The 25,620-nt window shown below is 44.8% G+C and overlaps 2 protein-coding genes across 5 annotated transcripts in view; both read left to right on the forward strand.

The window, feature by feature from the left end:
• The first annotated feature begins 3,102 nt into the window (after positions 1–3,102).
• Positions 3,103–4,318, forward strand: LOC104558944 (glutathione peroxidase 1-like). Its single transcript, XM_062008063.1, has 2 exons — positions 3,103–3,603; positions 3,702–4,318. Exons 1-2 carry the CDS (start codon positions 3,118–3,120, stop codon positions 4,053–4,055), a joined length of 840 nt encoding a protein of 279 aa, XP_061864047.1. The 5' UTR covers positions 3,103–3,117; the 3' UTR covers positions 4,056–4,318.
• A 2,518-nt stretch (positions 4,319–6,836) lies between these two features.
• USP4 (ubiquitin specific peptidase 4) overlaps positions 6,837–25,620 on the forward strand; it is a 37,811-nt gene continuing 19,027 nt past the window's right edge. For 2 of the 4 annotated variants that reach the window (XM_062008617.1, XM_062008620.1), the window contains exons 1-10: positions 7,921–8,052; positions 8,198–8,325; positions 8,631–8,761; positions 12,289–12,415; positions 13,546–13,691; positions 13,868–13,929; positions 19,970–20,113; positions 20,730–20,847; positions 21,573–21,746; positions 23,533–23,691. In XM_062008617.1, the coding sequence (XP_061864601.1) occupies positions 7,946–8,052; positions 8,198–8,325; positions 8,631–8,761; positions 12,289–12,415; positions 13,546–13,691; positions 13,868–13,929; positions 19,970–20,113; positions 20,730–20,847; positions 21,573–21,746; positions 23,533–23,691 (1,296 nt within the window). In that variant the 5' untranslated portion in view covers positions 7,921–7,945. Of the gene's footprint in view, positions 7,072–7,920; positions 8,053–8,197; positions 8,326–8,630; positions 8,762–12,288; positions 12,416–13,545; positions 13,692–13,867; positions 13,930–19,969; positions 20,114–20,729; positions 20,848–21,572; positions 21,747–23,532; positions 23,692–25,620 lie in introns of those variants that run through there. The other 2 variants (XM_062008619.1, XM_062008618.1) reach the window with 2 other exon arrangements.

The raw sequence follows: 25,620 nt of genomic DNA on the forward strand, positions 1-25,620 counted from the left end.
CAGCTGTGATCACATTCACTGAGCAGTTGCAAGTGCTTCAGTACTTACTTCTGTTTCCCAGCAAGCGATACCCTTCCACTGCTTGTGGTGGTTTCCCAAAGCTGCAGCAGAGCAGAGGTGGAATCCCTCACCCAGCCTGACCCCTGTGGTGAGGGGCAAAGCTGCTTTTGGTATTCAAACCAGATGAGAGTACATCAGTTGGGTTGCATTTGTTGTGGGTGTGTGGGAAGAAGAGAGAAGACAAGGGCAGTGGGATGCAGCACTTCACATGTCCCATGCGCTGCAGCACCTGCAGAGTGTGTGTGGCAGCGTGTTTGCTGTGCTATTCTCATGGGGGATGCCTTCAAGTGCTGCAAGGAGGTACAGGCTGTGCTGCAGCCCCACTGGAGAGCAGCTTGCCCTGTGTGGGGAGCGGTAGAAAGAGCACCTGCCCCTGTGTTTACAGCAGCTGTGGCTGAGCTGAATGCCTCTGCCTGCAGGCAGGTGTCAGGGAGGGAGCCTGGCTGTGGATGACAGCCTATGAAGTGAGCACCCAGCTGCAGCCTAGTAATGTCCTAAAAAATGCCAAGGTCACTTTCTCTGTTGCTTTTTGACAATGATTTCAATTCCTTTTCCTGCAACAAAAGACACAGAAGTGCTCTGTAACCTCTGTCCTCTTCCTCTGCAGCCCCATGTGCCCCAGGGTGAAGTGTCTGCCCAGGCCGGGGTGGCACTGGCACCCACTGCACCCTTCCCTCCTTCCTCTCCTGCCTGTTCTCTTGACTGCATGGGGTGGTGGGATGGACTGAGCAGGAAGTTCCCAGCTGCTGCTGCAGGGCTGCCCAGGACGTCCTCCACTGCCTGTTGACAGGCTTGCTCACTCCTGTGCAGTTCCCTTTTCTGGGGGATTTATTGCTGGGTGGTTTTGGGGCAATGGTTGCAGTTGAGCAAAACGGGTTTTTCAGGCTTCTGGAGCTGTTGGGTCACAGTTCTCTATAGTCACAGTTACAGTGCAGCTTTTCAGGGGTTTTGAATAAGGTCTGTGTTCTTCAGACCCAACTCATGGGTTGTCTGCTGGTGCATTTCCACCAGAAGTGATTCATTTGTTATCCCAGTATTAACCTAAGCTCTCATGAACCTCCAGCACCACCTTCCCACCTCTTCTGTCATGTCTACCAGCTAGCATTGGGTTTCCAGGCCTGCTCTACCTTTCTCCATCTCCAGATGTGTTGGAGTCAGTGTCTCTAGATCCCTCTCCTTGTCCTTGGCACCACTGGTATCGGTGCAGAAGCCTACTTAGGAGCACATGACTCTTATCAGCCTTTCTCAGCCTTCCTGCCTTAGAGGGCTGTCTGCCTGTCTCCCTGTGGGTTCCCATCACATCTGTCATTTCTGGAGACCACCTTTTTTCTGGATGAAACTGAGGACATGGACAGTCAGACCAGATGTGGGAAATGAGAGCTTGGTGAGAGAGAGCGATCCAGACAGGCAAGGAGCTGTGAAAGGGGCAGGGGAAAAGCTAGGAGCCATATTCCAGCTCCCTGGCCAGGGAGAAGATGGAGCAATGTGACCTTTGCAATTAGTGACTGCTATTGTTGTTAAACAGCAACTTTCTGACCTCACAGGACAACTGTCACTCGTCACACGTCTCAAAAGGTGTCCATTGAGCTCATGTGGTCCCTCAGCAGCTCCTGGCACTCCTCTGGATCCAAGTTCAGCTGGCCCCACAGAATGTGTCCAGGCACAGGGCGTAGCTCTGAGCCAACAAGAAAGTTGAACTCACTTAAGTTTCCTTAAAACTTAGTCATCAAGGAAAGGGAAAGCCCTAACCTGTGCTTGTCTGAAAAGGGCAGGGCCTCAGAAGTGAACTCCCTACTTCAGAGGAAATCCCAGGTCCTGCCTGAGGACAAGGTGCCAGTCTGAGCAAGTGTCAAAAGCAGCAGCAGAGATGCCTCTGTGGCACTGCCCTCAAGGTCAACCTGAAGAGAAATTCCCCTTCTTTAAGCCACCTTGGCTCGCCATGCCCAGCAGGTGAGGAGTCTGTGTGGACTGTAACCCCTCCCTGAATCAAGAGCAAACATGGTCATGTGCCTCTGCTCCTCTCAGCAGCCATTCCCTGGCTGCTCTGACCCCTCCCAGGACACTTTCTCATGGCTCCTGCTATCAGTGCTGCAACACGCTGCAGAAATTTTGAGTCCCCAAAACTCACCACAGACAGGAACTGCTCCAGTTCCTGGCTGTGAGAACAGGTGCCAAGAGTGGCCCATACCCTGCAGTCACCTGGGAGCCCAGCGCAGAGCATTCTGTGGTGTCTTGATAGTGACAGCTGGCATTTTGTGATGAGTGTCTGCTACCAAGCATGAAAGAGAGCAGAGAGTAGACGGAGGCCCAGGCTGCCTTGGCTGGGGGCCAGGGCTGATAAGCAGCTGTCTGACCTTGGGGCTGCTGTGAATGGAGCTCACTTAGCACAAACAACTTCGCTAGGGGCTCCTGCTTCGCCATGGGGGCTGTGCAGAAGCTGAGGCCCTAGGTCCCTGCAGAGCTGTGCTGCCCTGCAATCCCCATTGGCCCCACCTTGAGACCTGGCCCTGGCACTGCCTTTTCACCACATCCTCTGGAGGATGGTGAAGTTTCAGCACAAAGGCCTGTGGAGGAGTGGCTGGGCCATGTTACCTCATGTGTGTACAGGCAAGAGTCAGCTTAGCTCACCTAGGGCTGCCTTAAATTCATGAAAGCAAGCAGTCTCTGCTGCCAGATCTAAAACTCTCTAAACCAGACAAGCAGTAAAGCAAGAAATGGAAAAGCCAGGGATGGGGAAAAGCAAACGCTCAAGGGAAGGGAGGCTTTACCAGTCTCCCCTTTTCCCCCAGAGGTGGAAAAATTAGAGGAAACTGAAGAAGGGGATTTGTGGCCCCTTTTGGACCTCTCGTATTCCTTCTCCCGGTGCACAAGTGGAACGTGCTGCTCTCTCAAAAGCTACTCGCACTGGCAGCAAGGAGGCTGCTGCTGCCCCTGGCGCTGCCCTGTCCTTCTGGCCACCATGAAGGTTCGAGCTCCTGGGAGCACTTTGCGTTTGGCTGATTTTCCACAGCGTTTCTGAGGTTGGGTGACACTCTCCTGCCTGTGCCTTACCCGTGGATGTACAAACCACCCAGCTCTGGGTTTTTAATTTACCATAACGCCACTCGAAAAGGGAGGGCCCCCTCGGGAGCGGCGCGGGGCGGAGCGCTGGGGCGGGTTCGGCAGCTGGGGAGGGCGCGGGGCGGAGCGGGGCCATCGCGGCGGCAGTGCGGGGCCATCGCGGCGGCAGTGCGGGGCCATCGCGGCGGCAGTGCGGGGCCATCGCGGCGGCAGTGCGGGGCCATCGCGGAGGCAGTGCGGACCATGGCGGCAGCGAGTGCGGCACGGCTGGCGGGGCTGGCGGGGCTGGTGGCGCGGCCCCTCGGCGCGGCCGAGCCGCTGGCCCTGAACTCGTTCCAGGGGAAAGTGCTGCTGGTGGTCAACGTGGCTTCGCTCTGAGGAACCACCACCCGCGACTACCTGCAGCTCAGGGAGCTGCAGGAGCGGTATGGGCCCCGCGGGCTGCAGGTCCTTGCCTTCCCCTGCAACCAGTTCGGGCACCAGGTAGGGCCCGGGGCCAGGCGGGGGCGGGGGAGGAGCCGCCGGGCACGGCGGGGCTCTGACGGGCATGGCTCGGGGCGGGTTTGCTTTTGTTTCCCCAGGAAAATACTACCAACGACGAGATCCTGCTTTCGCTGGAGTATGTTCGTCCCGGCAAGGGGTACAAGCCCAATTTCATCGTGTTTGAGAAGTGCGAGGTGAACGGGAAGAACGCGCACCCTCTCTTCACCTTCCTGAAAGAGGCTCTGCCCTACCCTCACGACGACCCCTCCTCGCTGATGACCAACCCCCAGTACATCATCTGGTCCCCCGTGTGCCGCAACGACATCTCCTGGAACTTTGAGAAGTTCCTCATCGGCCCCGACGGCGTGCCCTTCAAACGCTACAGCCGCCACTTCGAAACCATCAAGATCCAGGATGATATCGAGTTGCTTCTGAAGAAGGTTTCCAAATAAAGTGGAGGAGTGGCGCAGAGTTTGCTTCCTGCTCGCCTGGCTGTGCTCCTGCCTGCTTATCTTGTAGGCAGCTGCTGCCCTGGCAGAAACCCCAATGTCTCGTGCACATTTTGCTTATGATGGTGCACCTTCCAAATTCTTGAGGTGTATCTGATGTTTTCAAAAGTTGCACGTGAATGTTTGGGAAACTATGCTGGGAAAAAGCAGCTGCGAGTCTCAGCAGCTTACTGTGATTCTCTGAATAAAAAGAATATTCTTTTTAAGGCTCTGGCTTGATAAATCTGGGCAAGTTGAGTAAAGCATGGTGGCCCTGTGACTTGTTCACTGTGTGGGTGTTCATGGGCTGACTCGAACCACTCGGGCAGGTTGTGCAGTCAGGCTGAAATCTGAACGCAGCCCTTGTGCAGCGTGAGGGGCAAAGAGCGTGAGCTCTGCCAACTGTTGATCTCTCTACAGCAGCCTGTTGCCCTGTGCACGGTGAGCTGGGCAGAGTGGGAGTGGCACAGCACAGAGCTTGCAAAACTGCCTGCTGGGCCTCACTGAGCACTTGTCTGCAGAGCAAGGACACAGTGGCACACAGGGTGATTTTATACTGGCTGAGGAACTCCCAGCTTGGCTACCAAGCAATAATCCTTCAGGGAGGTAGATGTGTGAGTGTGCAGCCTGCGCGGGTGTGGTTGAACTGGCAGCGGCTTTGGGGAAAAGGGCCCATCAGCCAAGGCCTATCTTGTCATTTGGCCCTCCTTGGCAGATGCCCATGGGGGACTTGGAACAGAAATAGCACCTGCCCCTCCTCGGCTCTATCCCCATTTGCACGGGCGTAGCCCAATACAGATCTCTTTGTATTCACCCAGTCCCATGCAAAGCCCAAAATGCCTTTGTGCATCTCCAAAGCAGGATTTGCCTGTGACAAAGTGCAGGTGCAGCAGGGTTCTCACCTCCCCATTTCACAGGTTGCTTTGCTACTGTATCTACACTCAAGGCCCTCTCTGGGCTGAGGAAAGACACAGGCAAAACCTACAGCCAGCTCCACCCTGCTCTCCGCTTCCCCTGAGTCATTGAGCTTTGAACTCTGATTGCGCAATCCTCAACGGACTGTTTCTTAACTTCCAGTGCAGCTTTGTGGAAAAAAAACCCCAGGATGTTTTCAGTAGCTATTTCAGCTTTGGAGCAGAAGCTGCTTGATTTCGGGATGATTTCTTTTTCAGTTCAATCTACTTCCCTCGGTAATGCAGGCTGCTGAAATGTGTGGTGCCGACAGGGGATCATGGGCAACAGGAACTCACTGCACTGAAAAGAAAACTTTTTCTCCACATGAGCTGTGGCACTTCCTCAATCCTTACTCATCAAACTCGAGCCTTTTGAGCAGTTCCTCCTTTGCTTTGTCTGTTCTTTATCAGCATGCGGCCTCTGCTGACCCCACCCCCACGAGGAAGAACACCTTAAACCTCCACCCCTGACAAAAAGAGGTCAAAAAGGCATCTTACACTGTGTTTATCCAGTGCTAATGGCTGAGGGATTTATTTACCTGATGGCTGCTGGGGTTGTGCTAGCAGAAAACACATACAGCCAGCCAGCAGAAGCTCAATGACATGTTTCCAGGATGGAAATTGGCCATTTCAGCAGGAAAAGGAACAATCCCAGTGTAAACACAGCAGCAGGAACTCTGCAGTGTAGATACAAGCCTCCCAGCCTTATTCCCCAAACTTGGGTGGCCGGTGGGCTGGAAACCCACGGCAGAAGATTGCACCTGAAAGTGGCTGTGACCAGAGGGCAGGAGGACACTGCAGCACTGCACGAAGCAGCTCTATGCTGAGAGCCAACCTGAAGAATCCCAGGTGACTCCTTGGGGATTATAAAACATCCTAGTTCTGTTTCTGTCATTTCAGAGAGAAACAGACTGACTCAGTAGGAAACCTGGAAATAAATACCTCTACTTTAGCACGCTTGGATGTTTCCAAGGCTTGAGGATGTTTTATCCTTTCAACATCTCTTATGTCTTACACTCGATATTTTTTTTCACTGTACTTGTTACATGGCTGCAGAGATAATTACCTTTCCCACTCCTGTCTCCCTCTCCCAGGTGCCCTGGTGTTCTGCTCACCAAAACCTAGCATATCTGCTGAAATCACAGATGGTGAGATGTGGTGTTCAAAACTGCCTACTCAACAGAAATGCCATCAAGTGGAGCCCAAGATCTTTCTCACTCAGACTTTTACATGTTCTTCCAGCTGTTTAGAATCCTTTTCCCCTTCCAATGAGGTGGCTTTTAGTCACAATTTTCTATCACTGCCATCATAAGGCAGTGACAGGAATGCCCCAGTGGACACTCCCTTTATTCTAATACAGTTTACAGGACTCCTTTGTCTCCATGTGAACATCGACCTCTAGCCACAGGATTTTTCCCAACAGCAGGTAGGAAACACCTGCCTGCAACTGGGTGGCACTTCAAAAGGCTTTGTTCTTGATGCCACTCTGGAGACAAGGGCAGGAAGCCGAATGGCTGAAAGTGCTCCAGGAGACAGAAGAACACAGACACTCCCATCAACAGTGAAACTGTAACAGTGCCATTTCCTAGTACTGAATCAGAAAGTTTTGAAAGAGGCCATTTTAATTATCACACTTTCTATTAGAAGTAATTCGTTAGCAGAGTGAGGTCAGGCACATAAGCATTATCTCAGAACAGCTGACTCATGTTAAAAACACACCCAGCCTTGCCCTAACAGGGTGTGTTAGTTTCTTAAAGCCTGAAGAGGCTCTGCCCTCTGAGAAAAACAGAAGTAACAGGGCTCAACTCTCACTGGAAGGAGAAAATGGCTGTCTTTTTTAGCCTTGTATTTTTTTTCCCTTCTGTCAAAAAATAAGTGGCCTTTAGCATTTCCTGTGGGTTGCTGCAGCACTGCCAGGCCTGGCTGGCTGGAGGCGAAGCCCATCTGCCCACCGTGCTGCTAGGAGCTCCCCTGCATGCCAGACATGGCCCCAGCACACCACCCCCTGCCTTTATTTTTCCTGTGAGGTGAGTGGATTGCTGTGGTGCATCAGTTTAACGCAGGCTCTTGAGTCTCCCATCATCAGCTGAGCCTTTCCCGATTTTCCCACTTCTCAAGGGCTCCCTGGGCAGCACAAGATTCGCTACTTGAGAGGCAAACGCCTACACTGCTTCTTGAGAAGTCCTTTCCAGAGACACTTTCAAAACCTTGGCTGGTTACTCAGCCCCGCTCTATCGCTTATTGCCTTAACAGCCGCCAGGCCGCTTCCCCGCAGCCAACGCCCTGGCCAGGGGCCGCAGGCAGCGAGCGCCGGCGGGGAACGGCGCCGGGCACACTGGCACCGCACCGAGCGCTTCAGCCTCCTGCTGTGGAGCAGGCAGCCCCGCAAGGCCCTCCCGGCCGCGGCGGCACGGCTTCAGCCTCCTGCTGTGGAGCAGGCAGCCCCGCAAGGCCTCCCGGCCGCGGCGGCACGGCTTCAGCCTCCTGCTGTGGAGCAGGCAGCCCCGCAAGGCCTCCCGGCCGCGGCGGCACGGCTTCAGCCTCCTGCTGTGGAGCAGGCAGCCCCGCAAGGCCTCCCGGCCGCGGCGGCACGGCTTCAGCCTCCTGCTGTGGAGCAGGCAGCCCCGCAAGGCCTCCCGGCCGCGGCGGCACGGCTTCAGCCTCCTGCTGTGGAGCAGGCAGCCCCGCAAGGCCGGCACGGCAGCGGGACGCGGCACGAGCGCAGCCCCACGCCTGCGCGAGCCCGTGGCACGCGGCGCCAAGATGGCGGCGGCCGCCCGCGGCCCCACCCCCGCCGTCAGGGGGCGCGCGCGGGAGGGGGCGGGGCTGGCGCGGCGGCCACACCCAGCGCGCGTGCGCACGCGGGCCGACGTCCGCTCGCGCCGGGGCTCGCGCACCGACATGGCGGCGGCCGAGGGCGGCGGCGGCGGGGCGAGGCCGGACACGGCGGTGCAACGGGCCGAGCTGGGGCCGCTGCTGGCCATGGCCCTCAGGCCGGGGGAGTCCTGGTGAGAGCAGCCGGCCGGTCCTTCCCTCCCTCCCTTCCCCTCCCCTTCGTGCGCTTCATCCTCTTTCCCTGCGGGCGGCGGGGCCTGTGGGAGCGGGCCGTGCCGCCGCTGAGGGGGCCGCGCCGCCCCGTGCCGTCTGTTGCAGGTACCTGGTGGACAGCCGTTGGTTCAAGCAGTGGAAGAAATATGTGGGCTTCGACAGCTGGGACATGTTCGGCGCGGGCGATCCCTGCCTATTTCCTGGGCCTATCGACAACTCGGGTCTCTTCGGCGGTGAGTGCTGCCTGGCGGCGCTGGGAGCGGGGCCCGGGGCGGAGGGGTCCTGGTGCTCGGGTCGCGGCCCGACCTCGGGATAGTAACACGTGTGTCATCTCGTGGTGCAGCTGTCGGGTTTGAAACCGTGTGTTCTGGGAGGATACAAGTGGCCGTCCCAGCCTTGTGAGTGAGGAGGCTGGGGCAGCTTCTTCTTGCCCGTGGGAGGGTTGGTATTTCTTAGGATCATGGTAGTATATGTGTAGGTCTTAAGAAGAAAGGATTCTGTTTGATGCTGTGTTTTCCTATGTGTGTCTCCCTTTTAGATCCAGAAACTCAGATCTTAAAAGAGCACCTCATTGATGAGCTGGATTATGTATTGGTTCCCACTGAAGCCTGGAATAAACTAGTAGCGTGGTATGGCTGCATAGATGGACAGCAGCCTATTGTGAGAAAAGTAAGTATGTGAGAAAACAAACCAGTTCTTTTTCAGCCGGGTTTTATTATCTGATCTCTGTGAAAAGTAGACAGTGTTTATTTTAATGAAGACTGGATCTTCATCAGCTCTTTGGAGATAATAACATTGTGTCTCTTTGCCTTGTTATCTGATAGAATGACCTTCCAGGTTAAAAGTGCCCATGTCTTAAGTGATTCTTAGTTGGCAGGTTATATGGGGTGAGAACCATGAACCTTGTTCTGGTTAATTGTTCATATTATGATTGTTTGGACTTGTGCTGTTGTGTTGTGTGGAATAGTTTGTGCTTTGCTGAGAAATGCAAGTTAGTCAAGCTTATTGGTCTTCTGGGGCAGAATGAGGCATTGATGTAAGTTGTCTTTTAGTACAGATGGCTTAGGGACTTCATTTGGACTTCAGAGTAGTTCTTGTTTTCTTGTCCAGAATTCTGTGATTCTAAAATCGTGAGAAAAGACATATTTGTGGTTTTGTTCTGTCTTATTTTTGTTTGGCAAATGCAGTGGTGAATGTATCCTGAGTATATAACCTGTTCTGGAAGGTGAAATTTGCAAGTTGCTTTTTTGGAAATCTGTCAGACACTTGTTTATGGGTAAAAGGTTTTTTGTTTTTATTTTACTCATAGTTTTATTGCTCTGACTAAATGGAGCAGTGTCGATCTGTGGGGAACATAAAGAATAATCTCTGTGCTAAGCGATAATGTTAGTATAATGTACAGAATCAATACTGTTTAATTAATAATAAGTTTAAATAGCATTATGTTGAAATAAGGGCTGGTTTGAGTTGTACAAGACCCAGGAAATCATGTCACCAGAATGGTAGAAGGAAGCAAGTTCCCTCTCTTGCAGACTCACTCATGCTGATCAATGGTACTTGGAATGGTCTCATAAACTGTGGATTAGAAATGGTATGTAACAAGAAGCTCTGACATTGTCAGAAAGTGTAAAGGACCCTAGGTTCACTCTGCTGAGTAAACAGGGGTGTAAACCGGAAAGGAGGACAGTGGGAAAGAATTACAGTATCTAAAGGGGATGTAGTTTTAGTAGAAAAAGGTAATTTCTTGTGGAATAGCAAATTTTACTGAAAAGGAAAACTAGAGCTATTACTGATCAGTGCCCCTTTGTGGGGAAGATTTCCTTCGCAAACCAACTGGCTGCCTTCACAAAGCCTGCCATGTTAAACACTCCCTTTTCTGAAAAAAATGGAAGTTGGAAGGTATTTGGAAGCTATTGGGGAGACATTTGGGTGACAAGCTTATCTGTGTGAGCCTCTCTTTTTTTTTTTTTTTTTTTTTTTTTTTACTGAGGTGTTGGATGCCACATTTCCATACTATGATTACTGAGGGTTAGAGCTTGAAGCTACTGCTGTTTTCCAGACATAGGATGCCAAGTTATCGTGGTCCAGTTCAGAGTAAATTTTTCAAGTTTGACTTGCTATGAGAGTATTGATCTGCGTTGTTTGTTCTTAACTTTGTAACCAAAATGTGTTTTTATGTTTGAAAAAAATGTTCAAGTGTAGCAGAACACTTGATTTATGGGATTTAACAGCCTTTTACAAAGAAAAAGCTCAGTGGGACACCCAGGCTACAGCAATGCACCTGTGTAGAATGTGGTTAGGATCTCTCCAGGTAGCATTGGAAGTAAAACAGTTAAACTTGTGGTCATTGCATAATTTAATTATTTTTCTAAAGTTGGATCAACTGTAATTCATAACATCAAAATGTCCATAAAAGTGGGATTTGGGAAGTAATTTTCAGGCATCTTTTTAATTCTACTAGTTGGTATTTCTTCCATTTCTGTGTACCTGATGATCAGAGACAAGAGGATCAGATTTATACGTGGTTCAGATTTGTTTTGATAATCTCAAACCATATTTTCAGTCAGTCTTCTAGAGAGTCCCAGAGCAGAGCAAATTCATGTGCAAAATCTAGAACAGTGTGTTTCCTGGGCAGCTGTATGCCAGATGCATCAGTGTTGTGCTCTGATTGCTGTCCAACGGGATGAGCCGAGTTTCACTGTGACAGAGAACAGGCTAGATTATCAGGCACAGTTTTAAAAGTCATCTGCAGGAGATTAGAGACTCTTCTTGCCATTCATCCATCCTAATGGATGTGATGATCTCATCAGAAACTTCTTCTTGGAAAGAGTTCTTTCGTTTCTGAATATGGTACTTGTTTACTTGTTTCTAACTATAGAGTAGTGGAGAGCAGGAAGTACCATTTAATGACATTCGTCCTGAAAAACAAATGCATTTCTAAAAAAGAAACAACCCAGAAGTCTAATTTGCCTGTCAAGAAGCTGTTTCAACAGGGAGTTTTACTTTCTCTTTCTGTTGTAACAGCAAAATACTGAAAGGCTTTCCAAATGTGTATGTTAATAACTAACTTTTAAACCACATTACATATGTAATATAACCCTATAAAAGCTCAGAAGAGGGAAGCATAGTGGTAGCCAGATTATCCCAATAAATCTTAGTCTTAATTCTTCATTTAATTTCAAAGCTAGGCAAAGTATTTTCTTCTGTAAAGTGATACAGATGTAGATCACAGCAAGTCTGGTGTCATATGAATAGCATAGACTGTTTCAATTGGGAAAGACCTACAACAGTCATCTAGTCCAACTGCCTGACCACTTCAGGGCTGACCAAAATTTAAAGCAAATTAAGGGCACTGTCCAAATGTGTTGTAAATGCTGTGTCTCTTAAAAAATTATACCTGCTGGTTCAGTGAAATATGATCTCAGTTTTGTAGGCTTTATAGCTCCAAACATCTGTGGAGAGATTTGAGCTGTGTTTAGGGATTTTCTTATTACTATTTTTTTTTCCCCTCTAGTCACATCTCTGTGGTCTCAAAACTGGCCTCTGAAACATGCTTTTCTTTCTGGCACAATATGTTTTATGGTCTGTAAGTGAAGAGAATACCTATCTGAAAACCTGTTGGGAACTAGTGGGATGGGTGTATGTAGCTGTTGGATTATCCTTTGGAAAACAATGTCGTCAAAATGAGTTCTGACACACTTGTCTATTTTTTTTGGAAGGAGAGAGCAGTGAGGCAGATTCTGTATATCCTGCAGAAAAATAATTAATGCTTTGTCTTGCTGTCTTCTAATAGAAAGGATTTTGCTCTAGTGTTCCAGGCTTGTTTCTTTTTTTTTATGGCGACCTTAGTCAAAGATTAGAGGAAAGGATAATTTTTTCTCTAGGATGCTATGATTGTGTGATTGGTATTTTTTTTATGGGTAACTAACTGGCACTCTCAGCTCAGTGGTGAGAGTCCTCTGGAACTTTGTACTGTGGAAGGTGAGTACTGGCTTTTCTCTATGTTTTAAAAACAAAGTGAAGTGACAGCAGTTGCGACCGAATTTGGACTTGAGAGCAAGTCAGTGTTCAGTTTATGTCTTGACTTGCAAGACTTAAAAAGACTTAAAATATTTAGACAAGTATACCTTACAGAGGACTGCTCAGTATTTTAACTTTATGTTGTTTTGTTTATCTCATCTGTCTTCTGTTTGCAGGTAGTGGAATATGGTCTGTTTGTGAAGCACTATAAGGTTGAAGTTTATCTTCTCGAGCTGAAGCTGTGTGAGTGCAGCGATCCTGACAACGTAATTAGCTGTCATTTCAGCAAAGCAGATACTGTTGGTAAGTTTTTCTCTGATTCATGAAGCTGTTCTCTGATGCTACTTCATCAGATGTTTTGTGCCCTCCAGAACAAGATCCATGCTGATAAACTGGAGTGAGTCTAGTGGGTACCAACAGGACAATTTGGGTTGGAGAGTGTGATGTGCCATAAGAGTCTGAGGGAGCTGCATTTAGCCTGGAGAAGGGAAGGCTTTGGAGGAACCTCATAGCACCTATGAGGAGGTTACTGACAACATGGAGTCCGGATGCTAAGTCACAAAACAAGACACCAACAACAAAAATAGTCATAAATTGAAACAGGACAGACTGCAACTGAATATAGTGCAAACGATTTCCCTATTAGGATAGCTAGACATTTGAATAGGGCCCAGAGGGATGAGGGCATCTCCTGCACATTTGGAACACGTGATTGCATAAGCCTCAGGCAGCCTGGTCTAAATTCAGTGTTGACTCTGCTTTGAGTGGTTGGACTAAGAACCTCCTGAGTTTTTCAGGCACGGTGATTCCTTGTGCACCATGGGAAATTGTAGTTAAAAACTTCTGACTACGTGGCTTGCTAAGTCATATCCTTAAAGCATCCACATCACACATGTAAAGCAGTTCTCTGTTTCTCCTATGATTCCTTATTTCTAGAGTATGAGTATTTTAGACATCTTCTTAATGGCCCTCCTTACACTTCTGTTCGTCCTGAAATTTGGCCCCTCTCTCTTTCTCTCTTTGTATCATTGCTGTATTTTCCCATGTGAAAATGCTGGATGTCAGCTGTTATATATGTCCATAAAGAGGCTGTTTTTTCACTTTGATGTATGGCCTGACAGTAATAATGGAAAACACTTCCTCCTTCAAGCTATGTTTTCAAATAATGTCTGTTTCACTGAAGTTAGCCTTTGGGCAGAAACTTCTCAGTGTGTTCTGAGCATTGAGATTTGAGGACTTGACAGGCAAATACGTGACTGAAAATGGAAGTTTTTTGTTCTTTCCCACTAAATATTAGACAAGCTATGTGAGCAATTATAACTTCCATGACATTTTCTACTCAAAGGATCTTGAAGAATCAATGCTGTGCCTCTTGCTGAATGATGAGCTTGTTTGGCATTTTGATATTTTACTGTTTTTTTCCTCCTGAACAGCTACCATTGAGAAGGAAATGAGAAAACTATTTAATATCCCAGCAGAGAAGGAAACTAGGTTATGGAACAGATATATGAGTAACACTTACGAGCAGCTCAGCAAGATGGATAGCACTGTGCAAGATGCAGGGCTCTACCAGGGTCAGGTAAGGGCTAAAACTCTTTTTTTTCCCCCCTAGATTCTCACGTACTGCTTTCTCTGAGACCTTTTTTTGCTTACTTTTATGTACTATGAGCAAACACTAAAAACGTGATTTGTTAATGATTTTGCAAAATATGTATCAGATTTGTAGTTACCTTGATTACATGAACTCTCTTTCAGGTTGTTCTAATAGAAGTGAAAAATGAAGATGGCACATGGCCTGGACAGCATTTCCTGGCAAAGTAAGCACACAAACGTGTTCTAATGGGTTCTGCTCCTTAGTCAAGCTTGTTCACTTGTTCTAGTGTCTATGTGTTCTCTGTGAAAGTCTAATTATTACTGACTATTGTGGATTTCTTTAGTTCGAGTATTTTGAAGGAGATAAAATCTGGAATAGAAATATTCTTCAGTGCTTCTGCTGGTTTCTTGTCTTAGCAAGTCTATGTTAAGGCCCATATCAAGTAAACTTTGGGTTCTACCAGTGGGAGACAGAAGTGCTGTTTACATTGAGCTACTCTACTTAAAGTTACCTCTGCAGACTGTAAAGTGAAAAAAAAAATTCTAGCTTCTACTGTTTTGGAACAAAAAAGATCTTGGATTATATTTCCAAAGCTGCCAGTAGTGAATACTCAGAATTCTGGTAGTTCTTCTTATAAAAGCTATAGAAATAGCTTAACAACCCCTCTGCTGCCCAAGACAATTAGAAGCCTGCAAGTATTACACAGATATTATCTCTGTAATACCTAATTTAGAGAAGAGTAAGATGGGGGATTGGTGAAAGATTGTATGTATGCAGTGAATGGTGTAGAATGGAAGTTGCTTGCAATGGTAATGAGCTGCTCGTACCCAATCCTACAACAGAAAGTAAAATCCCATGATTTTACTGCTCCTATGACCTGCCTGTGTTCCTGTGGGTAGCCTATCAGGCTTCGTATTGATAAAGAAAATGTTTTTCTTTACAATAGTGAACTTGTAAAGCTTGCTGACAAGTGAACTCATTTGAAATACAGATCTTACTAGTGTTAAACTCTGAAGATTTTTTTTTTTCAGCAGCTTGTCTGAGTAAAGATTTTAATTAACCTCTGGTGATATTTGAATGAAAATCATTATTGGTATGCAGGTTCATATTTTCTAATGATGTAGAATTACAGATTTGTTTATTGTAATGTAGAACTCATGAAGTTGTTTGACTTAATGCTGATAATGATGGCTGAAAGAATTGTAAAATGACACATGCTTATCTATTAATTTTGCTGTTTTCTTTGCCCTTATCTTTGTTAAGAGACTAAGAGTGTATGTTCCATATAATGTCTTCATTCTACAGTTTGGGTGCCTTAGTTTAGCAAGTTCTAGTCTCTGTACCTTGTGCCCTCTAGTCTTGTAGATTAAATAACAGTTTGAGAAGCCAAAGAGGGGATGAGGAAGCTGGACAGCTCCTTGTCTTTAGGGCTGACATTGGTGTGTGCTATTGGCATGTAAAGTGCTGAGAAGAACCCTTTTAAGTGACCAAGGCAAAGATTGTCTTGGGAAAGCAACATGCTTTAACATCAGATTACAGCAGACTCTGATGGACTAACAGTTTGCCTTCCTGCATAGAAGATGACTGTGTCATGTAAGACAAGTCAGTTAGAAATATTGGACTTTTATTTCAAACAGAGAAAGAACTTTAAAGAAAGAAAGAGCTGGGAACTTACTAATTCTTTCATAGACATAGGATAAGAGAAGGTAATAACAAGCAGGAAGTGTTTTCTTGTTAGGTTCAATCATGTTTTGCATGCTGTTTTATGTCTCTTGCTTACTAATCCTGTACAGTGGTTGCCTTGATAGCCTCAAAACTGCTCATGAACTGTACTCATACTGGTTGAAAATGATGAGGAAAGCTGTGCTGGATCTGGACCAGATGTGTCTGGTAGCCTGCCTTGTGCTGTGGGTAGTAGCTGATGCACGTAAGAGGAGTAAAAATAGTTCCCTGTAAGAGGAGGGAATAATTAGCAATGCATCTGCCATGGTATACTCCTGTCTTCTGGAAGCCTGCAGCTTGGACTTCTTTTGAGATGATTGAGTCTAGATATTTATGTTGAATGTGTGTTGGCAGTCCGAGAGGACTCTTCTGCATTTTGGTGCCTTCTCTGTTGCATGTCATAATTCCTGGTAGCAGTCTAGACTGGATTGCTTGTAGATTTAAAGTTTTCTTTCTGCACCTTTTCAAGTGCTGTTTCACGAAGCTTTATATCTATTTTTAAGGGATTTTTCATTTTGAATATATAGTGAAACTACTTTTGGCTACATAATATGTATTCTTAGTAAGCTACTTTTTTGGGTCATTGACATTGCTCCGTATTAATGCATTTGTAATTGCTCTGTGCATTCTTTCGGCATCACTCATAATCAGTTCTGAAGTTTATTTGGTTTCTTTCCCTTTTGTAGCATATTTTCATCTATGCATAATACTCTGTTATTTAGTTAGTTCTCATGTCTTATTGAAAAGCCTTTTTTCAAGTCATTCTTTTATTAAGGGTGGTTTCATTTTTTTCAAGTAATTCTTTTATTAAGAGTGGTTTTGTACTTCATTTAGTTTTGAATACCCTAAATTGCACCTCCCTATGAAGTGACAGTCTAGGAAAGCACAGAGCAAAGATATCTTATCACAGACTGAGTCTTTTACATAAGCTAATCATGGAGTGACATGGATTTTTTTCTCCATGCAGAGCAGTAATTTAATAAAGTAATTCCAAAATTAAGCTGCTTGTTTAACCATGTTCTTTCATTTGCCAGATATCTATTAAGAACATGCTCTTATCTCAGCAGACAAACCTCTAGTGAAAGCCTGTGCTGTGACTTAGAGTGTGTTCTGAGTTGATATTTTAAAGTTTTTTCCTTTTTTTCTGGAAACCTTAGCTGCCTGTACTGCAGTGTACTGCCAGCATTTTAACTTTTTCCATGAGCTGGTAACAGTCTTGCTAACCTGGAGCATGATGTTCTAATCTTGTTAATGGGTTGGGATGTCGTTTGTCTTTTACATGGGTGTATGTGTGTATACACATGTTGCATTAAATCAATTCTTTATGTTTAAAACTCCAGATGGCTGACTTCAGTACAAAATCCTAGGGACTATTTATATGTATAAAATATGTGGGTGATAGCGCGCAGTTAAACCAGACAGTACTGGAGAGAGGAAGAACCAGAGAGGAGACAGAGTTCCCAGCCCAGAAAAGTAAGAGTGTATTGTGGTGTTCAGGGTGGATTACACTGTATTAGAGTGGTGGTTGTTGGCAGGAAACAACTGGTGCTTTTTGGAAGCTGAAGATGATGCCAGAAGTGAGTTGGAAGTTACATTAACAGCATGACTGAGAACGATAAGTGAGACTGTCACCCTGAAGACCTGCTCTACTCTTTTATGAGGCTAAACACATCTGTAATGTTGATAAGCTATTATGCTTTCTAAATAAACTTAGATTTTAAAGTTCTGAAGAACTGGAGTCCTTGTAGCTGCATCTAGTGGCAGCAGAAACTACAAGTTCTCTGTGCTGAGGGACGTTTTGGAAGAGAGTTGAATAATTCCAGATTTTAACTTGATCTCAGGCAAACATTTTGCTCCAATGTTCTCTTTCTCAGCTGGAGAAAAGGCTGTTTAGCGAAGACTGTGGGGAATTTTGTTTTTGGAGATGTTTCTTTGGGCTGCACTGCTTCAGTGCTAAAAGCTTATGAGAAAGTTTTTCCTTATTTAGAGTTTTGTTGGCATTAAGGAGAGGGCTGTAGAGCTCTGTGCTGTGGGTAGATCTGTGTCGCCGCTTGCATGCCAACAGAGGCCTTGGCAGGCTGGGAGCTTGTGTCCTTCACTGCTCACAGACTCTGTGTGTGCAAGGTGACTGGGAGGTGAGTGGGTTCCCTGTTGTGAGGATTTTTCCCCACTGTTTGCAGTGTGTCAGAAGCACTGGCTCCTACCAGGGGAAACCTCTTTTCCACATATTTGACAGCCTTCTCTGTGTTTCCCCAGCCATCAAACTGGATGACATTTTACAGAAAAAATGCTCTTAAACTCCACATCAGTCCCTGGATGTTATATTCAGAGTATGCCTGACCATTCCTATTTGTTATTTTGCTTCTCCTTAAGGACAAAAATACTTTCTTGTAGCTTGAAACTGCTTTTACTACTAAATGAGATTTTAGAAGGAGGAATGGATTATATTTATTCTAGGACCTGCAGAGTTTGAGACATGCTTTGTTTCCTAAGGGAGGTTTTTGTCAATGACTGTGCAACTTAATCCTCCTTAATTGTTCCTTACAAAACTCTCAAACTAAAATCCTGAGCTAGCAGACTTCCAGCTCAATCCTAGCACACATTTTTTTGATCATGAGTATAATTTCTTCAAACAAATGAACAAGAAATCATGTCAGATCTATAAAAATAGCACTTTTTCCATCAGATATTGCCTTTGAAAGCAGGAGTGAAGTTGTATTTAGTGCCTAGTAGCTGTCTACCTCCCTTTGCAATGTACAGCAGGAAAATACATTTTGTTTCTTTGGTTGCTGCAAGAATTTTCTTGTTGTTGCCTCTTTCCTCTGTTCAAATAAGTGATGGCACTGTATACTTGATGGGCTTCTCTCCCAGCCTGGTACTCTCCTTGGTAAAAATGTTGAGGAGTTGTTGCTTAGTTCATGTGTCGTGTAACATGTGTGGCTTTTTTTACCTACTCTGTCTTCATTTAGGCATCTGTTTAACCTTATACAACATTTGGTGATATTTGGTTGATACATGTTTCGTAGGTACATAATACCATATTTAAATGCCTTTTCCTGTTTAAAATCTCCTTACCACAGTTTCTTGTGCACTCATGATTTCAGAGGCCCTTTCAACAACCAGTCTCAATATTTAGTGGGCAGGTCTTTATTACGTGACTTTCAAGTGCTTGAGTTTGCAGCAGATGCCATGTTTTCGGAGTAGCATTGAGTATATGTGGTAAGGAGGCTTTTGCATGTGGGAACTTTCTAAATGTAAATTCATTATGGCCTCTCAATTGCCAACGAAATTTCAAGTTTTTTTTGTTGTTGCAGTATTTCTATTGGTAGTTGAAAAGAGGAAGACTAACTGTATTGGATGCTCTGAAGGCAGCCTCAACTGAATTGAAATACTTTTCCCATCTCTGTCTTCCCACCACTTGAAAGCCTTTTACAATATTTTTTTCAAGCTGTTCATCTTAGCAGTTTTTCACTTGACAACCATATGGCCTTGCAGTTTCTGTACTAGATTAATCTGTCCTCTTTATGCTGCTAGTCTCCAGATTTCTCCCCACCTGCCGTTTGTGTGGGTTTTTAAGATGTAGTGTGGCGAGACGTGAAACATCTGTCTTTAATTGGCATCCGGGGCATAATGTGCATCAGTATTGTGAAACATGAAGTTGTGGATGTGAGGATGAAGAATGTGGGCCCAAAATACATGCTGGACTCTCTGGGAATGTGATTCCTGTCCTGTTTCAAGTCTCCTTAATATGAGCTTCTGTAGCAGCCTTGAGTAAAACCAGCCAAATAATCTTTGGAATTCAATAGGAAAATGCTGAGTGTGCATCAGAAGGCTTTCTTGGCAACTGGAACTCTGATAAAGCTGCACGTGGAATGATCATGTGCTTTGAGGTTGTCAACAAACTCAAAAAGTAATGAGTTTTTTCAGAAGGAGTCAAGTGAATTGTTGAAGAATTGGCAAATAATTTTTGTGCTACAAGACTTAGAAGTATCATATTAGTGAGAAATTTAAAAGCTGGTTTTAACACTGAAAAGATTCTGTAGGAAGTGAGGAAATGGAAATTGAAGAAACAACTCTACAGGCAGCAGACAGAGAGCAGCCCAAACTGTCCAAATGATGAAGCCTTGTTGGTCTTTTGGAACATTAACATGATTAATCAACTTTCTGTTTGAGTGTATGATTTGGGTCAAGTAGGGAAGGGCTTTTAATGTGGGCCAAGTGTTTTGTGGGAATTTGTTCTTGTTTGTTTTGAGGTGGTTTACTCGTGAACTTAAAACTTGCTTCCCTGTCATCTGAAATGCCTACTTATTTCAGTCTGGGACTCAGATTTTGCTTTAAGCAAGAATTTTTACTCCTGATACTTTTGTCTGGGATTTCTGTTCCAGACAAGTGTTTGGAAGTGTGATCACACAGATCAAAACAGTATATTCTGTCTATGGGAACTAACTGTAATGTGGCAAGTCGTCGGAGTTTTGTGGGAGGTGGGACTGGGGGTGAAAAAAGTAGTGGCACTGTTTCTACTTCTTTTTCCTTTCTCCCAGATCAAGCACTGCAACTAGCAGAAACTTTACTACCTCTTCAAAATCATCAGCAAGTTCTTATTCCTCAGTGTCTACCACTTCTGTCATTACTAACGGTGATAGCAGTAACTCCTATGGACTGAACAGCTCCCACCTGGGCAGGGGGTAAGAGCAGGAATGTTCTTTTTGTTTCTTCATCTTTCATGTGACTGAATACTCCCATGCATCCTTGCCTTAGTAGAAAAGGAATGTGATGCTGCCCTGTGAGGAGTTCTGCTACTCTAATGTACCTCTTTATCCCACTTTGCTTTTGAAACCGCTATGTTCTGCTGTTAGTCTCACTTGCAAAAGTACTGCATGTTCCAGAGCATACTAACTACTAGAGCATTGCCTGATTTTTGAGAGGATTGGGGTTATTAGGGTGCCGCTGTGGTAAAAGCCTTCTCGGGTAGAGATCATAATTTTCTTACTAGCTCTTACAATATGTCATATAGACTCTTCCTGCATTAGGGTAGCGTGCTGTGTACTTGTAGACAGGGGAAATTAATGTGTTAGGAGCAATAAATTAATAATAGACTATGTAATGATTAATGTTTCCAAAGTTAGTGCATATACTTCACATTCCTGGTATTCAGTATTAGACACTGTGAAGCAGCAGAAACGTGTAGACTGGTCAAACAATTTAATTAAACAATTTTTGACTTATATTTGATGTGAGTAGTAAACAGTGTTGGGAATCAGTAAACTCATGGTGGAGTTCACTGTGTTGTCTTTCTTCCAGAGGTTCTGGGTTTGTCTGTAACTCTTACAACTGCAGGGACAGTGCTTCCTTGTCGCAGCCTGGACTCTGTGGACTCAGTAACCTTGGAAACACCTGCTTCATGAATTCTGCACTACAGGTAGGAATTGGGAAGAGCCCTCTTTAGAGTTAAATGAGAATAGTCTCCCAAGAGACTGTGGATTAAAACCTGTGGAAAGAAAAGCATGTTTTAATGTGAGTCAATGAGGAGACTGCACCTGGAATAAAAAAACCCAAACCAACAAAAAAAACACAAAGAAAAACCCAAAACTCACCCAACCAACTAACCAAAAAAGCCAATTCTTTATGTAGTTTGACTCGTGTGCATGTTAGTAATATAAAACATAGATACGGTACAAAGGAGTGGATCTGAAATACATAGCTTCTGGAAACTGTGAGGAAGGTCATGCTAAACAGATGCCTAACTGTAATGTAAGGTCTTAATGCTGTGCTCTGGCAACAGACCCATGTTATGCCTTAAGATAGATAAACCAGCAGAAACTGCTCCAGAATAGAGGCTTTATGGGCAAATACATTGTATAAGAGAGAAGTCAGCCTGGCATCTGCGGAGAGAACCTATGATTCAGAAATGACCTGATAGGCTTTTGAGTGCTTATTTGGTGGTGTTTCTTATTTTTCAGTCATGCACTCTCCCAATAGGTTTTTATTAAGGTTTTATTAAATATGAATTTACTCAAATTCAGTCTCACCAGTTTTGTCAATAGCTTACTATGTGTTATGATGTAAAAGCTGGGTGTATGATTTCATTGTTGGCACAGATTCATTGTTCTGTGCAGTAAATTAATTTTCTTACTGCTTTTTTAGTGTCTGAGCAATACCCCTCCTCTAACTGACTATTTCCTGGAAGATAAATATGAAGCTGAAATAAATCAGAACAATCCACTGGGAATGAGAGGAGAAATTGCAGAAGCCTATGCAGAGCTCATCAAACAGATTTGGTCTGGGAGACAGTCTCATGTGGCCCCACGTATGTTTAAAGTGAGTACTTCATGTTCTTGTAATAGCTTTTTGACTCAAGAAACAGTGAAAGCCAATATGCTTTCCACACATTCTACTGTTACAAAAGCAGTAACGACAGAATTGCTTCAGTGTTGTTTTATGTAAATGTACAAGGAGAAACTCACCAATGAGCAGTGTCATACTCTGGAATTATTTGCTGCTTTTTAATGTTAAATGCCTTACTTAGTCAGTGACCTTCCAGCCTGAGAGTTGTTCACAGGGGTATTGAAATGATCTTTGCTACAAAACTAGGTAAGGTCGTGTGGATTTCCATCTGTGAACTTTAATCAGTGAGAAAAGATGTGCAAGTTAGAAATTAAGAAAATCCAAATTATGGAGTGGTGAGCAGAATGTGTCCCTTTACATCAACGATTCACACTATAGACAAAGTTCCTAGTGCTTCAGCATAAAGAGCTGCTTTCAGCTGAGATACTGCAATGTAGTTGTAGCCGAACCCCTGGAAAAATTGTAACTATGTCTTTTGTTTTGAATATAATGCAGAGATGCTTCAGTGCGGAACAGCACAATTAAAGCATCCAAGGAACACTAAGAGTTTGCTTCTGTAGTGCAGTCTCAGAATACTGAGGAAGAATAACATCCCGAATGCATGAAACAAGCAGTGACCTAATACTAATGCAAATGTGCATCCTGTTGCTGTTCAGGTTTTGCGTGGTGTACAGTCTTGAAGTTGAGGGTATCTGCTTTTGAGACCTGGAGCAAAAGCCTTATGAACTACAGAAATCTGTTTCCTGTAGAGTCATGAGTTGTTCAGAAACAGCAAGATGTTTAATGTCTGTGACCTGGAGTTGCTGGCGCATCGTCTACTGTGATGAGAGTTGTTCTGTAAACTTCAGTTCAGGGGAAATATGTGAATCTGTAGTGGACGTAAATAAAAGTGTCTTAGTATGGGCTGGTCTTGTTTAAGACTGGAATGGGAATAGGCACTTCTTAGTACCGTGTCACTTGTGATTTTTCTAACAATTACTGCTGGTTTGATGACTAGCTATATGACATAAGCAGCCCCTCAGTTTGGGCTGCCTTGCAGTTATCACCTTGACTGGTTAAAATGTACTAAGCGTAATTCTGTGGGTCTGTTGGACTCTGTTTATGAGGAAGCCAGCGATGGTTGCTAGTATTGACCACTCCTCCAGCTAATTGTTGGTTTTCCTGTACCCCTTCCTATTGCTTTTTTTAGAATCAGGAACACTAAATAGCAGTGTTGTGACATAGCACTTATAAGAGGCTGTATATGGGTGTGCTGTTTCTAGCTCTTGCTAACTCGGGCTGTTAGCTTTCTTAACTTCATATCACAGTTTTTAGAGATTTCAATGTTAAAGCTAGTTTTGTTAGTTCTTAAGTATCTTCTGAAAGCGTTTTCAGTCTTGCGGTCCACCTTCAAGATGCTACTTATAGCAAGTCTGCATTGTGTTAACTGTAGGTTTCTGAAAGAGAGATTGAAGTGCAAAATGCATCAGACAGGGAGGCTTTGTGTACTGGTTGTTTGCAGGTTTCAAAATTAGCATTGATAACTTAGATTACTAACATCTGTGCACTAAATGCATTCTGCTCTCTCAACACTAGGCGGGGGAAGTAGTTGGAAAAATTATACTGTCACCCTTAACTGTATTAGCATCTGGTTCACTGCAGTCTGCTGCTAACATAGCATGGGGTGGATCTCTGCAAAAGCAAGGATGGGTATTTTTATTTCTGTTTTCTACACATAGGTGATTCTCACTGCCCTCTGACTCTCACCTTTGTATTTCAGACACAGGTTGGCCGATTTGCTCCCCAGTTTTCGGGGTACCAGCAGCAAGATTCGCAGGAGCTTTTGGCTTTTCTTCTAGATGGCTTGCATGAGGATTTGAACAGAGTGAAGAAGAAGCCCTACTTGGAGCTGAAGGATGCCAATGGCAGACCTGATTCGGTATGGTGGCCTTTACTTGAGGATAGGGCAGATAGTGCTTCTGAGGCAGTGTAATTAGATTTTTGTGACACTGACTGGCCTTGCTGCTCACAGGCCACACAAACATCCTCCCTACAAAGCAGTATCCCTGGGAGGGGAGAAACCTGTCATTCTTTATGGCCCAGCTTGACTCTTGGTGACACCATGCAGCATGTTGCTGTTGTTTTGCCTCACAGCAGAATGTCTGTTCTTCTGCTGGTATGCAGGATTATGTGCTTATGATTCAATATGGACTTGATTCTGCAGTGGAAAGGAAGGAAATTGATCTTGTAATATAACTACCTAAAAGTAGGCTATAGTTACTACCGTAATGTTTCCTTCTGACTACTCAGGCCCACCTTCTTCCAGATCAATCAAGCAGCAGCTTTTAGCCTTAGTTTGAGGAGAGTTTACTGTGCAGACTGGCATACTTGCATGTGGACTTGTGTGGGACTGGGAGCATTCTCATGTAGAGGTGCTGGGGTGCCCCTCAAATAATGTCTGAACATGTACCGTGGCCACAGGGTTGTAAGCAGCCATTCTCATGTCCCACTGGTAGCAGAATGTCAAATGAAATGAGCTTTTAGGCCAGACTTCTCATGTGTGCTCCCTCGTGGCCTCTAGACGAATATAATCCATGAGCTAGATTTAAAACCAGCCTGAATAAGCTGCATGAAAGCACTAATAAGGAGAAACCAATGTATAAGTGAGTTGGTGCAGCCATGGATTGTGGTGAATTCCTTGTGTTTGGTCAGGTACTTGCATCTCCTTAGAAGGCTTAACTTGGGATTTTTTTCTCCTCCTTTTTGGTGCTGTAAAAATGAGTACATGGATATTAAAATGACTTTAAATTCAGTTTTAATTGAAATTTAATGTAAACACCCTTGTACTCCAGTTACCCACTCTACCTAAATAGAGAAAATAATTCTCCTATGCCATTTTCCTGACAGAGGCCAGAAACATCTCTTCTGTTCATTTCTCTTCCTGCCTTTTCTCTGTCCTCTGTTTCTCAATTTACATTGATAGGTGAGCCCCTTACAGACACTTTGTTCCTCTGAAATTGACAAACACCATGCTCATGTTAAAATAAGACACATGGTAGTGACATGTCTTTCCCTAAGTGAACTCTGACTCTCCTGATCAGGCTTTTACTGCATGTCATAATATGAACAGCTGCAGCATACTGAATAATGCAGAGTCCAGAGTAAATATATTAGGTGGGAAAATGCTGTAGGAGCCTCTAAAACCCAGATACAGTCATTGTTTTTAGGAAGTGTGACTAGTTGTTTCCTCTTAACTGCCAATAACTGTGTTTTTTGCCCTTTTTTTTTGCATAATACAGTTCATGTGACAACGCCACAAGAAGTATATTAAATCTTGTTTTTTTCAACAAGAAATATAGTAATAGTGGGATGGAAAGGATGCCCAGTGTGCCTTTGTTTTATTTAGGTGCTTCCCTTCCTCAAATGTAGGGGATGTACATTTGTTTCTGTCTTGTATCCACATCATTGTGGTGGTTGGAGTTTATTATTCTGTTCTCATCTCAGCATCTTGGTTAGCGACAGTCACATTGCAGTGTGTGTATCTATGGCACTTACTTCACCCGAGATTTATATATAATATATGGTATTGCACCATAAACTGAAAGTCTCATGCTAAGAAGAGCTTCTCATTACATTGTGCAGACAAATGCCAGTGTTCAGATTCTCTTAGGTAAGGAGTTTATCAGTTGTGTTGTGGAAGTCTTCAAGGAAGACTTATACTTTTTGTGAGACATGGACAATAATTATTGCAGAAGAAAAAACTCCCAGTTGTTTTTTTGGAAGGTGTAACTGGAGTTGTCTTCCAAAAGCAGAGGGCAGCAGTCCTTTCCTCATGGACAAGTAGAGCATATCTTGTTAGCAACTTTCT

This window comes from Colius striatus, chromosome 15 (assembly GCF_028858725.1).
Source record: "Colius striatus isolate bColStr4 chromosome 15, bColStr4.1.hap1, whole genome shotgun sequence".
NCBI classification, from domain to species: Eukaryota; Metazoa; Chordata; class Aves; order Coliiformes; family Coliidae; genus Colius; species Colius striatus.